The following is a 15,462-nucleotide window of genomic DNA, read 5'->3' on the forward strand; positions in this document are numbered from 1 at the left end:
TGAAAGCCATAGTGATAACATACACAAGGTAGGACTGGCTGTTCTAACTTGCTTCGGAATGAGTATTCAAAATTTTCTGTCTGTCTATTGAAAAAGCATCTCTGTCTGTCTGTCTGTCTATTCGAGGGGGTAGGTGTGTGTCCTGAGATGGACTGCTGCCCCGCCCAGATTCATTGTCTGTTTTGCCACCGCTTTATCCTATTCAGGCTCACGGTGGGCAAAATTTACAGGACAAAAGATAGGAAATATGTTGGACAGTTCACCTGTCCATCACAGGCAAACACACACAGACACATTGACATCTAGGGTAATTTTACTCCAGTTAACTCAGATTAACCTGACCGCATGTCTTTGGTCTTTGGAAGGAAACCGGAGCCCCCAGAGGAAACCCACACGAACATGGTAGGAACACATTCTAACCCAATTACTAACTCACAAACTATTGTGGTTTTACATGCTCTATCTTATTATATATACTTAACACACTAATAATTTACCGTCCAGCGTATAAAGTATGTAAACCTCTGGATTTAATGAAGGTTAAATGTCTTTTAACAGCAATACTATTTCCTGTCACTGCTGATCAGGCTTGTTCAGTTCAATAAGAACAAATCTGAAACATTATGGGATGTATTACACTGTTGAAATAAGCTTATAATAAACTGACAATGTCTGAGACAATCTCGATTTGCCTTTCGGGTGACTAACTGAATGACTTTACAGCTAAAAGGATGTCCATTTTTTTACAGAACTACTGTTTAACAGAATTACTATGGAAATGACCGGAGAAGCCGGTATTGTGTCTTCGAATCGCAAACGTCCCATCGCAAGTGAATTGTGGGTATTGTAGTTTAGTGTGCGGTCTAGTACAATACGAATAGAGTGAACGCGTGAGAAACATGAACTACATTTCCCTTCAAGAACCCGAACATGCGGGTAATCACGTGTCACTTCCAAAACAGTTTTGTGTTGTCAGTGCTTTTTATTCACTCAGCGTCACCAGTGAGGTAAGTTACTATAATTCACTTCACTTAAATATACTACATTATTATTTCTACTATAGCTTCATTTTAGGTTATGAGATTAATACTAAAGAACAGTTCGTTGCAAAGTGTGTTATTCCTGGAGTTTCAAAGTGAAACTACCAGAATACTTGGTTAGCATTGAAGCTATCTAGCAAATGTTGAAGAGTTTTATACGTTATTTATGTACACAAGTCGCCAGCACCAGAACACACAACTATACTGAACAAATTCCACATTTCTATTCATTTTTTTAAGCGTAAAGATGTAAACTCAACCTCAGCAGCAAAGTTTAAACGTTAATATACATTTAATGTACATTCTATTCGAAAAATAGTAATTCTGTAAAAGTTTGGACACCCTTTTAATTGTAAAGTCATTTAATTAATGACCTGTTAGGCAAACCAAGAACTGTTATCAGAAATTGTCAATTTATGGCATTTCTACAGTGTAATAAATCCCATAATGTGTCAGATTTGTCTTTATTGCTCTGATCAGCAGATACAGCAAATTATTAAATCCATTAAATCCATACTTTTTTATTATTTTAGCATAAACAATAACATAAAACAGGCAATACCATTTACATTTACATTTTCAGCATTTAGCAGACGCTTTTATCCAAAGCGACTTACACGATGAGCAATTGAGGGTTAAGGGCCTTGCTCAGGGACCCAACAGTGGCAACTTGGTGGTGGTGGGGCTTGAACCGGCAACCTTCTGTTTACTAGCCCAGTACCTTAACCACTGAGCTATCACTGGCCCAATATTTTGGGTTAGTAGTTAAGGTACAATGTGTGTTGTTTATTACAACTTGGATTAAGATAATATTCCAGTTTTTTGATGAATGAAATGCAGAAGTCCATGTAGTCCTAAAGACTTCCATAAATATATGTTTGCTTTTGGACTGCTTCTTCCTTAGTGTTTTAGTAAAACATTTATATTGATTTAAAATCGCCACCTACTTTGACTCAGCCATCTCAGATGAAGACCGGCTGGCAGATCTTTCTTTTCATTTATACATTTTTACTGACCAGTGGTACCCAGAAATGCTCAGCATAGGGCATAACATTCTAAAGAGCCAATACATTGCTGGGTGACACAATCTTGCACATTTACTTACTCACTCATTGAAGTTCTGCAAATTTACCTTCTGCTTGTTTGTGAGAGGTGAGAGGAAACTGCAAGGAAACGCTGACGTGAAGAACATAAAATGAGGATGAAAACCAGAACCTTAAAAACCATGATGCTCACCATTTGCAGCAAATAAAATCACATTATGCAAAATTACCAGTATTCATTTATAACACTGAGGTCACAATTTATTCCTTGAGCAAACATGGGAAACATGTCAAGTTATCACAGACAATGCTCAGAGGCTAGGATCATACCCAGGTCTTCATGACCCATGTTTCTGGAATGTGGTGTTTTTTTTAACCTTGCTCAAAAGTAGTGTCATAGTTTAGAGGACACCATCCGTCTTGTACTGTAATGCTTCCTCTGCATTCTGGCTTTGTTAACAAAGTCCTAGATTTGTTTACAATTAATCACTATCACATCATACATGATATAGTTCTGTGATTTTGTCTCTTATGAAGTAGATATTACAGACACTACATGGAGTGGATGCAAGCGTACAATATTGATTAAGCATTGTCAAAACCTTTTTGTTTCCAGGTAATGATCTTTAAGTAAATCCAGAGTAAATAAGACCATGGAGGAGGACGGAAAACCACTGCTGGGCTACCCAGACCAGACAGATTTTGACTCAAAACTAAGAAGGTATGATTTTATTTTAGATAGCCTTACTAGTAATGTTAATAAAAAAATAGTCAGTGTTTGAATATTTTGTTTGTTTTTAATATTTAAATTCATTTCCAAAAGCTAATGGTTAATAATTTTAATAAATAGAAATGTTGCAGATATTATATACACACCAGGCACATATAGAACAAGATGTTGTTTTGCTGAAAGCTGAGCAGTTCATCATTAATGACAGTTGGTTATAATTTGCATTCCTAGTATGTCCTTTAGCTATTTTCACACTGGAAATCACTGATTATCTTTGGTTATCTGGTTATCTTGCTTGTTTTTTTTCATACTCATACGTGCTTCCAATGTCATTTTCTTGGTTGCATATATTTACTGCTTACACACAGTGTTCTGTGAAACAATCTCAGTTACAGTTGATTTGGTGCTGTTTACATTTCACATAATCTTCTCTGTACGTATGCCACAGTCTTTTAGAAATTATAACTTTGCGTTATGGAACTGTGCCTTTTATGTACAGAAAGGAATCTCTGGTATTTAAGGCCTAGAGCTGATCTCTTTTATTTCTGAATCACCACTAATTGCAGACAGTTCTCCTGGTCAGCCCCAATAGTATAATATACTGTGCAAATGGACGTCTTTTAGATGTTTGTGCCTTTTTAAAATACTCCAAGATGTACAACTCTACTAGCCCTTCCCAAACCAACACAAAGCCAAGCTGAAGACTGAAAGATAACTGAAAGACTTTACAAATGAGCAGCCCAGTGTAGTTATATGCTACCAACATCAGAAAGAGACAATGTTTTCCACAAAGAGCCAGTGTGACTGCTGGTCTTCACACAGCCATCATGAGCTTCATCATTACAACGTATCAATAAGACTACTTGAAGAGTTAGCTCAAACCAATATTTGCCAGTACTGTAATTGCTTTGTTAGCCTACCCAAGATGTTGACTCAGAGGTACATTGTAGCTAATCCCATGTACGATACATTTTTGAATGTGTAAATTGAGTTAATGCTTTATTTAATGCTATGCTTTATTCACACAATCATGGACTAAATCAGTTTTCACCTAAATTAAAAAAAAAGAATGGTCTACTTTTTGGTCTAGTATTAGAACCTAGTATTTTGGGTCAAGAGAAATCTATTATTAAATGTTCTGTACAAATCAATATTAAGTTGTTCTACACAAAAACACTTTTTTAAACCTAGTAAATAACAGAATTAGCTTTTGTAAATTGTGTGTTTACTCAAGGTATTCCAGTTTTTAACCACCCAAAAACAATTAAGTAGGCAATTTGTAAATGGCCCCCAGGTGTGAGTAAGTTGGTGAGCATGTGATGCCCTGTGAGAAACTGTTCTCTTACTTTGTCCTCAATGTTCCGGACCTACCTGATCTTGTTTTGGAGGAAATAAATATCCACTATATATTATGTTACCATATCTCATTATAAATCGTGGTTGTTTTGGTTGGCATTTTAACATCCTCCTGTTTAAAACACGTCTGCACAAGACAATTTTCTTTGAGCGACTTGTTGATGTTAAAAAAATGGTTCATACACAGCATGGCAAAACAGTCTTTTGAACTGTTTCTTATGCAATAATATATTAATTCATCTTCACACTGTAGTTATTCCGTATGATGTTATTTTTAGCCTAGCAAAATGTGTGGGTCATGTGTGATTGTCCCTGAGGTTCTGAGATTCTGAGAAATGTTTTGAAGCTCTTTTGGTGTGTTGTCCCCACACATACGTGCTGAAATGTTCAAGATGTGAATCAATAACCCTGCTGTTAATGCATGGATGTGTTTCCTTCTTAGAAAGCAGTGGTTTGCAATCTGTGAGCATTGTTCATCTGATTAAATTTGTTAAAAAAGACATATTTATTTAAATATGTATATTTAAAAGATGTATATTTATTTTCATGTTTTATGGGTCCAGTTTCCCGGAATCACTGGGTGCAATGCTGTAACGCACCCTGGACAAGATGCCAATCTAGCATGGGGCCTTGGCAACCTGAATAACCTTTTCCATATATCGTTTGTGTTGCCAGCTCTGGATGTGTCCTTTACAGCTCTATAGTTGTTTCTGACTTAAATTGTCCCAAAATGTATAGCTTGCTATGAAAGCTTGAGTCACCAGTGATGTTTCACTCATTATAAATGCAGTCTGGTCTATTAGCATGACAGCCTTCTCATATGAGCTCTTGTTGCTTTGACTTTCAGGCCTTTTCATGTGGAACCCAGAAACATAGTGGAGGACCTGGCTCAGGAACGTGTGTCTGCCGAGGCCTCAGCGCTGAACAGCAGAGTTCATTACTATGGTCGCCTGACTGCCTCATCAGACAGATTGCTGGTAATCTGTGTGTCATTTGTTTTTTCTATTCATAAAATTATTCACATTTCACCTCTTAACCGTTCTTGCTTAAATGATATATTTACCTAAAACTGCATTTTGCTCATTAGTCATTAATTTGCTCATTAGTAGCACACTGCATTTTAAACATTATGGACTTTTCACACATTGATAAGAATGCTTGTGTTCATTGTGGTTTCCTTTTGAAGGCTCCTCCTGACCATGTGATTCCTTCACCTGAGGAGATGTACGTTTACAGCCCTCTGGGAACAGCGTTCAAAGTGCGAGGAGAGGGCGCTGCCAAAAATCCCAGCATTATTACCATGTATGTACCAGAAATTATTGGCCCAATTTAAGATAAGATTCCTTTATTGATCCCCATGGGGGAAATTTGAGACCAGCATACCTAAAGTATGTTTGTAGATATTTTATTGTAGGCCTGTAATTTAAAGCTCCTAATAACATTGTGAAAGTGAATAACAACTAATTTCAATGATGCTAATATATTTTCCTGGATTGAATTGAAGCCACAACAGGACAGAATATTTAATGTTTCAACCAAACAACATTATTTTTTGCAAATATATATATATGTCTATGTCAACCTATATCAGGTTTATGTTTGTCACAACCCAAATAATGTTTTCCCCATAACATTTGCTTACTGAGTACATAATAGTGGGTAATATTAATTGCTAAAATTGTAATAATAATATCATTTTATTAACGGCAATATCACGGTGTATGTACCAGAAATCATTGGCCTAATTTAAGCTAACATACTAAGTATGTTTGTTGACATTTCATTGCAGGCCTGTAATTTAAAAATGCTAATAACATTATTTTGAATGAAATTGTTCATTTGTGTAGCTTTGCGATCTGGAATACAATGATGGGCACGTCCATACTTAGCATCCCCTGGGGAATAAAACAGGTATTTTTACTTATTTCATATAAAAATTGTGTATATTACCATATTTCTTTCTTTTTAATCAAAATTAGCCTGTGTATATTTCTGATTTGCAGGCTGGGTTCACCTTGGGAATCATCATCATCATCTTAATGGGCTTACTCACGCTCTACTGCTGTTACAGAGTTCTCAAGTCCCCCAAGTCAATACGTAAGCCAGTAACCTTACAGTATTTTGTTTATCTAGCACCCTTCTCATACTTCCATATGAATGTTTCTTTAATATGGAACATAGAACAAAGACACATTGTTTTAGTCTGTTCAAGTCCGATGTCACAAAAAATGTAAAAAATAATGTAGAGTAAAGCACACAGGATTGCTTCAGTTTGTGGCACCTGCAATATATGACTCAAGCAGCTAGCAGATACAGCACATTTCCAAAAAAGTTAAGACATAAGGGAAGTCTGGACCAATAATCAATGGAAAAATCTGATCTGTCTACGTCAGCTTCTATTAGGTTTATGTTTGGAAGAACCCATAGAATGTTTTTCCCCATTCCTTTGACAGCCGAGTGCATACTAGTGGGTACTGTGTGTGATAGTAATGGCTAAAATGATAATAATAATGAGCAGCTATCTGGTTGAAAAAAAAAAACACAATAAAATTGTTTCGATAATTGTCTACCATGGTTAAAACAACAGGCAACAGATAAAATAAAAATTCACAGTACCAGGTTCACGCTGTGGTGCGAACACCTGATGTTCCCAAACATATTCACAGATTATTCAAAAACAAGGACCAGACCCCTTTCCATGGCTTCTACAATTAGAGATTTCTACTCAGTGAAAGCTTTATAGAGAGTGCTCCATTTTTTTCATCCTATAAAAACCTGGAAGATTTTATTTTTGAGGCATGCTTGAACTTCCCACCATAACCCATTCAGGTGTCTCATTCAGGCATTTTGAAAAGTACTAGAGTTGTTCTTTTTTTGGTAAAGTCTTTATTCTTGGTAAGATATTGTGGCCTCTTTCTGTTATTTTGTTTACTCAATATATTTACAAGTAAAGCTAAAGCAACACAGCAGGAAATTAAGACATGTCCATTTTGGAGGGTTTTTGCCAGGTTGCAAAACAGCCATCAGGTTACATACAACATGAATTCAGAAAGTATTCAGATTATTAACTTATTTCCGTCTACATTATTCAACAGCATATTGATTTAAATATTACAGAAATCAGATGATTTTTTTTCGCATGTAAACACCGGTACTTGGAAACCTTTCTTGATTAAAAGATGTTAACAAGGTAATTATAATTATAACCTGAGCCTGTAGTTTTGATAGTTTGAAACATGTCAGGCATTGATAGGATTGTTTGCAAAATACTATTACACCCCCCTAGCAGATGGAATCTGAGAAATAAGAAGCTCTTTCTGACAGGTTTCTGCTACAGCTGGCACTTCGAAGTAAAGCTGTTTACTGCTGTTGGCACATGACTGCAAGAATGTAGGAATGAAAGTCCCTGTAGTTCATGTGTCTGTCACATACAATGCTCAGGTTTATGCCCCACCTTTGCTCCTTTGTATCTTGTGCATAGATGCAGAATTTCTTATGTGTTCTTATCTTGTGAAAGGTTTTACACGATTGTTCATTTTGGGGCGAGACAGACCCTGCGTTGTAAACATGGTTCAATTCTAAATGATGTCATAAATAAATAGCATAGTAAATGATATTCACACAAATCATGTAACCAGAATAACAACTTGATTAAAAGGTTGAATGTTTGAAAACTACATACATTTAAAAATTTCATTTGGCTCCTATGAAAAGTAAGTAAGCACGTTATCACATTATATTAGTACAACAGGAGCCCTACCTTGACATTGAGCAAGTGGATTCACCAGAAGTTTGTTTAATTAATACTTAATCAGCCATTTTCATGTATTATAAATATTTCCTTTCATTTTCATCAACCGCTTTATTCTGGTCAGGCGTGTGGCTGGTTGGGTTTTACCAACATGGTAACAATCAATCGCAGGGCTTCGGCCACACCATTCCTGGATTGATGACCAGCCGGCCGATAGCACAGCTGAAATCCGAGTTTCAAAGTCTCAGCGGTGGTGGGCTAGTGTAATAGACCACTGTGCCACCTGAGCACCTAAAGAATTGTCTAAGAATATCTCATTTGACTCAAATTGCTATGGTAATCTCAGACTTCTAGTCTCTAATATGTATATATACGTATACTGTATATATAAATATTTATAGTATGTTTTTTCTATTACAGCATTTATGGATACATCAGACTGGGAGTTCCCTGATGTATGTAAATATTACTTTGGGAGGTTTGGACAGTGGTCAAGTCTGCTCTTCTCACTGGTGTCGCTAATTGGTGCAATGGTGGTGTACTGGGTCCTCATGTCTAACTTCCTGTTCAACACCGGCAAATTTATATACAGTACGCAACTACGGCAATCAAGCTTCTTTTGTAAATCTCTAAAGCTTTGTTACATAGTCGTTTTGTCATGTTTTTAAAATGACTTTTCTGCCTACCAACAGACTACGTCCACAATGTCAACGTGTCAGATTCAGAATTTGGAACAAATGGATCAGACAAAGGTAAGGTTTGGGTTTTTCTGGTCTTTCATGATGCAATTAATGGTCTTGCTGTTTATTTGGTACTTGATAGTTGTGTGCTTTGTGAACACGTTTTCTGGTCTTAATACACGTCCAAACAGCAAATTATGTTTTTTATTATTTAAACCCACACAGTATTTGCAATTGTAGTGTTTTCAATTGTATCAGTTGTACTTTACACACATCAAAAGCCAAGTTGATTTGAATCAGAGTGAATGTGTGTGTTGTGTATGAGTGTGTGGTTAGTGGACAGTGGTAGCTCAGTGGTTAAGGTACTTGACTAGTAATCAGAAGGTTACCTGTTCAATTCCATCACTGCCAAATTGCCACTGTTGGGCCCCTGGGCAAGGCTCTCAAATGTGTGAGAGAGTTTCTCAGAAAGCTTAATAATATACTCCATTTACAGTTTTAAAGTTTCACTTCTGTTATTCCTTTCTTAACCACCAGTCTTTGTTCTTTCTGCGGGAAGCTTAGTACATCATCATGTGTGTAGGAACTGGAGAGGGTGGTTGACGAGCCAAAGCTTGTTTCCCTGTATGTTTTTGATGGAAAGAATATAAATACAAACAGGATTGCGATTCCTGTACAAGCATGTACAGTGGCTATAAAAAAGTCCTACATACCCCTGTTAAAATGAGACCAATATACTGTATGTATTTTTAGGACATTTTTCACTTTAAATGTGACCTATAATCTGTAAAAAAAAAAACATGGACCAGTGCACCCCCCTTTTAGTCCATTAAATCGAGGTTCCACTGTTTTTTCAATCTTTATCGTGCGGGTCAGTCTGCTTTGTCAAACCCCTAACAGACCTGTCTGTGTCCTTTGTTCCAGTGGTGTGTCCATACCCAGACCTGAATCCGGACAACAGCAGCATTAACCTGCATTACGTGGGTGATAACAGTACAGACACTCTGTTCGATCACTGGTGGAGTAAAACCAACACCATCCCGCTCTACCTCATTGTGCTTCTGCTGCCACTGCTCAACTTTCGCTCGGCCTCCTTCTTTGCCAGGTTCACCTTTCTGGGTAAGTTTCTTCTTCTATTATTGAGATGGTTACCTGCAGTGGTTTTCATTACATCCTACTACTGTATACTTATGTACACACTTTGAATTTGAATATTTTGATTTAGTTGAATGATAAGTGGTACTGTTATGACTAAATCAAATAACCGATGACATTCTTGTGATGATCCCACAACATGCACTACACCTGTTTACTTAGGCAAATTAGTTAGTACTTTTCTGTATGGGAGCTATTAATCTCCTTATTCCATTGTGATAGAATTATGACTGAAGACTTTTTTTCTGTGTTGGACCAGGTGATTGATTGTTTCCCCACATGATTTGACTACTGCATAACACTGTCATCGTTTTTTACAGGTACTATTTCAGTGCTCTACCTCATCTTTTTGGTCACCTTTAAAGCCATTCGACTAGGATTTCACCTGCAGTTTCACTGGATTGATTCCACTACATTTTTTGTTCCAGGTATGTACTGTGATATTTCCCTTAACCTTATTAATTCTTTCAAAGCAAAAAATGCTATTAAAAGATTTAGTGCTTCCAGCTTTTAACTTTTACTGTCTTAAATGTCATAAACACATGGTAGTAAAGAGAAACTGTAAAAAAATGTTGAGAGTTTGAATCCTGGGTCTGCCATGCTGCCACTGTTGGGCTCTTGAGCAAGGCACTTAACCCTCTCTGCTCCAGGGGAACCAAACAATGGCTGACCCTGTGCTCTGACCCCAGCTTCCAAACAAGCTGGGATATGTAAAAAAAAAGAATTCCATTGTACTGTACATCTGTATATGTATATATGTAATTATAACTTAATTCTGTAATTATAACTTAATTTTAATATTAGCACCAAAGTAAATGCAGTTTTGATAACTAAAGGTTTAGGTAGCATTAGTTATTTACAAAGATTATGATCTAGCAACACTGAATGGTGATCTGTCATCCATTTAGAGTTTAGATTGCTGTTTCCACAACTGACTGGTGTTCTCACGCTGGCCTTCTTCATTCACAACTGCATCATCACTCTCATGAAAAACAACAAAAATCAAGAGAACAATGTAAGTGTCCATATGTTCCTTTGTTACACCCTGCCATAGTCATAGCTATAAATAATCATTTAAAATTGACTTGACTGTAAACGTTAAGAATTTAATACTTGTCACTTGATACTTGATAAGATATATGTCACACTTCTGGACCTGTAAAAATGCTACCACTAAACCGTTTTAATGTCTGTAAATAATTAAATATCACGCCAGGTATTTTGGGATGTCAGACAAGCATGAGGGTTTTTTTTATTTGCATGTTATTACTATCATAGATTATAGATATTTGTGATGTGGGTAAATGTTGTACATATTTTTATTACTGCATCACAGAGAACAAGTAAAGGTGCTTGTTTAGCCAGCGCTAGAAAAGTAGAGCATGGTGTTCTCTGCTAGAGTTTATATGGTTGTTCTTCTAGTGAACCAGAGCTGTGAGTCGTTGTGGTAAGGACATGCTGCTTAGGTAGAGTTTATTATAACGTGATGAGAAAAAACATAACTTCTTGTTTGATGAAGCAGGCTGGGTGGTTGGTTGTGCTGTCACATGATGTTTGTAATCATACAGGGATTTTTGAGATGAAGGTTTATATTATTTTTGGGGTTGCAGGTACGGGATTTGTCGTTGGCCTACCTTTTAGTGGGACTGACGTACCTCTATGTGGGGGTGATGATCTTTGCTTCCTTCCCTTCCCCACCACTGTCTAAAGACTGCATTGAACCAGTAAGTCTTATTTTTTTTCTTTTTGTCAGATTTGTGAGATTAAATGTATTATTTGCATATAGTCAGCACCAGAATTGATGGCACCCTTGTGAAGAATGATCGAAAAGGCTTTGTCTACTAATCTTTTATTTCAGTACATTTAAGACAACAGTTTTTAACCACATCATATCAAAATTAAATTTGCTCTTCTGCATTTAGTGCTGTGTGCAACTTTCTTTTCCCAACATAACAGCACAGTCTTTCCTTATAAGTAGGGCCCAACTAAATTCTGACTAACTTTGACTAATCGATTGCTAACTAAATTGCCGTAGGATTGCTAGGACCTTGAATTTCACAGCAGATTGCATACTACACGAAACGGAAACGGCTCATTTCACGGTCCGTGGTGCGACTTTCACGGCCATGAATTAGGTAGGGCCTTAACTATAATGCATATATGCAGAAGCAAGAAATCTAAAAGCACTTCTCAATGAAGAATCTTTAGATCCTATAGGATCGTATGTTCTCTCATGGGGATTTCCTTATTTAGTTTTAATGACGTTTAGGTCAGTGACCTGGGATTGCCATGGCAAAAGCTAAAGTCTGTGGTCATTAAACCATTTATGGTAGATTTATTGTCCTGCTTCAGTGTACGATGTATCCTAAGCTTCCCAAAGACAAAGAACAAAACTTAATAGCAGATCTTTTTCATCTCATGTGGGTAGCACTGTCAACTTACAGCGAGACAGTCCTGGGTTCCATTCCCAGGTGGAGTGGTACGAGTCCCTTCTATGTGGAGTTTGCATGTTCTTCCCGTGTCTGTGTGGATTTCCTCCGGGGACTTTGGTTTCCTCAAACAGTCAAAAAATGTGTAGGTTAGGTGAATTGGAGATGAGATACAAAATCATAATGGTGTCTGATATTAAACTTGAACTGATGGATCTTGTGTAACTTGTAATTACCTGTCCTTTCATGAATGCAACCAAAGAGTAAAACATGACGTTAAAATCCTAATAAATAACTTAATAAATTACATATATAACTTTAATAACATAATAATATAATTATCTATTATTTCTGGAGCTGTCAGTGAGTATTGTGTTTTTTTTTATGAAGAAGATTTTACAATAAGGGGGTTCTTACATTTTTCCAATGTTTGTTAATTTTACATCAAATGCAAAACAAATGTAATTAGACCAGAGTTTGTGATGCATACTGTTGCCTTACTTTCGGACAGAACTTTCTGGATAACTTCCCCAGCAGTGATGTGATGGTGTTTCTAGCCCGGACCTGTCTCCTGTTCCAAATGACCACCGTCTACCCCCTGCTGGGCTACTTGGTTCGGGTGCAGCTGATGGGGCAACTCTTCGGTGATCACTACCCCAGGTGAAATCTCATATGCTCGGTGGGTAGCACCGTCACCTCACTGCAAGAAGGTCCTGTGGAGTTTGCATGTTCTCCCCATGTCTGTGTGGGTTTCCTCTGGGAGCACCGGTTTCCTCCCACAGTCCAAAGACATGCAAGTGAGGTGAATTGGAGATACAAAATTGTCCATGACTGTGTTTGACATTGAAGACTTAAACTGATGAATCTTGTGTAACGTGTAACTTATACATGCATGTAACCAAAGTGTGTAAAACATGACATTAAAATCCTAATTAATAAATTAATAAATAAGTACTGTAGCTCTCTAATAGTGTCTGAGCTCCCTAAGCTTTTTGTTTTGCACTAAAAACCATTTACTCATCAGCATGTAAGTGCATTGTTGAACTTCAGTGTGAAATCTGATAAGGCACACTACTATTTCTGAGTAACCCAGCATGCTCTCACACAGATTCCCACATAAAGAACTACTAATGACTCAGTAACAAAGGCCAAAAGTACACAAATTGTCATCATCATCACAAACGCTGTGTTGGTTTGTTTGAGGAACTGAAATTGTAACAGACAGTGTTTTATAAATCAGGCACACTTGACTCATCACAGTTCATTTTGCTGTTACGAGTAACATGCTGACCTAATGCTAATTTACATTCTCTTTCTAGTTTTTTCCATGTCTTCGCATTAAACTGTGTCGTTGTGGGTTCTGGAGTCCTAATGGCCAAGTTTTATCCCAACATCGGCTCCATTATCAGGTGAGAAAAGAGCTTGCCGATCAAATCCACCAATTACAAAAAGCAATTTAGAGTTTAGCTCCATTTCTGACACATATTTGTGTCTGACACTTAATGGCTTCAGATTATTAAAACTTTACTGTGGTTTTTGTCCTTGTGCAGGTATTCAGGGGCCACATGCGGGCTGGCTCTGGTGTTTGTCTTCCCCTCAGCCATCCACCTCATGGCCCTGAAACGTAGTGGGGAGTTACGCTGGCCCTCCGCTTGCTTCCACTTCCTTCTCATCGTGCTTGGGGTGGCCAATCTGATAGGCCAGTTTTTCATGTAGCGCCTTGACACTTCGGTTTAGCACAGACTCACTGTAGTTTTGGTTCAGGCACAAGGTGGAAACGTTGCGGTTCAAGTTTTGCACAGGAAATTGTTTCTTTTTTTTGTTCGTTTGTTAGTTTTGTTTATATGGTCGTGCAAATTTGCAGCAATTACATTGCACTACAATTAGGCCTGTAGGAAAATGCTACTGACAAATGTTTATGTCACTTATAAATGAATTATAAACTCTTAGCACATCTGATGCCAAGGACCATTCATGTATTTTTTTTATTTTTACAGCTATAAATTGTTTATTCAAATCGATCAGCCATAACACTACTAGGTTAGATGATGAGTTTTGCAAGGGTAGACTCGACTGTGCAGTATTATGTGCAGAAATTACACCAAATCACATGTTGAGTTAGGACTAGACGGTAAGACTGTAATGATTTTTACCGTGTCATAATATAAATGTGTATAGTTTTTGCTATATTGTTTTTTACTTTACATAAATCTATTTTTGGACCTGTGCTGAAGACTATCACAAAACACGGTGCTGCTTTTTTCAAATTGACCGTACCGGACTTGTTTTAACAGTGTGCCATATGTGACCTCTCTCCTCTGCTATGAGATGTCGGACGAAAGGGTTCAGTTTTAAACCTTTTTCCTAAATTTACTATAGTTTTGTATATTCCAATACATCAGTGTAGTGATGTGTATACATATATAAGCTACACACACACATACATACAGTTGTATATGTGTGATCTACTGGATGCCCAGAATTTCCAGTTTGTGTATAACCTACTCACATCATCCTGTATACTTAAAACAATACTATAGAATACTGCATTGTTTAGAAAGGGAATAATGACAACGAAAACATCTGTATGGCTATGATTGCTGTATGGTGCTTACAGTGCTTGGATGGTCAGTTGACCAGATGTGCAATAATTCATCAAGGTAACCTGAACCGTCAAACAGAAAAACAGAAGTAACCTCTGTAAGAAGAACCAGAACCTCTGATTGCAAACTTTTTAGAATTTTGTGTGGTTTATTCCCCCCACAGATACGTTCTGACTGTACACACTGATCTGGTTAAAAGTTTTGCCTCTATCCATCCCGATCCTAAACGAGTCCGTCATTGATTTCAATCAAATGTTACTGTAAGAAATATATTCCCCAGAGCTGAGATTTCAAACACATCGTATCGAATTTCAGCTCTGTCGTTCGGCTGGGCTGGGCGGCGATTGGCTGTTGTTCATACAGGGTGGGAAAGTTGGACCAGGGTTCCTCATAACTGATGCAGCTACGACCTCTGCTGGCTGATTGATGGTGCCTGCACAGAGTCGAGGAATAATGCGTTGATCAGGGTGTGGCTCTCCGTGCACAAAGCTGATCCGCATATGAACTCGCCTCGTGCAGGTGAACAGATGCAGACGGTACTGCACACGTGTCGGAGGGGGCGTGTGTCAGTTGCGATGCTCCTCAGTCAGCAGTGGAGGGTTGTGCAATCAGGGTAATTGGATACTCTGATTTGTGGATGGCACGTGTTTATAGTTAAAATGAAATGAATATTTA

General features: G+C 37.5%; 1 protein-coding gene across 1 annotated transcript; it reads left to right on the plus strand.

The window, feature by feature from the left end:
* The first annotated feature begins 956 nt into the window (after positions 1 to 956).
* slc38a9 (solute carrier family 38 member 9) lies at positions 957 to 14,143 on the plus strand. The gene is made up of 15 exons (XM_063014140.1): positions 957 to 1,007; positions 2,700 to 2,804; positions 5,017 to 5,146; positions 5,356 to 5,471; positions 6,017 to 6,080; positions 6,173 to 6,266; positions 8,341 to 8,511; positions 8,613 to 8,672; positions 9,525 to 9,719; positions 10,076 to 10,183; positions 10,664 to 10,770; positions 11,366 to 11,479; positions 12,696 to 12,844; positions 13,504 to 13,593; positions 13,735 to 14,143. Exons 2-15 carry the CDS (start codon positions 2,737 to 2,739, stop codon positions 13,898 to 13,900), a joined length of 1,632 nt encoding a protein of 543 aa, XP_062870210.1. The 5' UTR covers positions 957 to 1,007; positions 2,700 to 2,736; the 3' UTR covers positions 13,901 to 14,143.
* Positions 14,144 to 15,462: the final 1,319 nt, after the last annotated feature.

Source organism: Trichomycterus rosablanca, chromosome 18 (assembly GCF_030014385.1).
Source record: "Trichomycterus rosablanca isolate fTriRos1 chromosome 18, fTriRos1.hap1, whole genome shotgun sequence".
Classification (NCBI taxonomy): domain Eukaryota; kingdom Metazoa; phylum Chordata; class Actinopteri; order Siluriformes; family Trichomycteridae; genus Trichomycterus; species Trichomycterus rosablanca.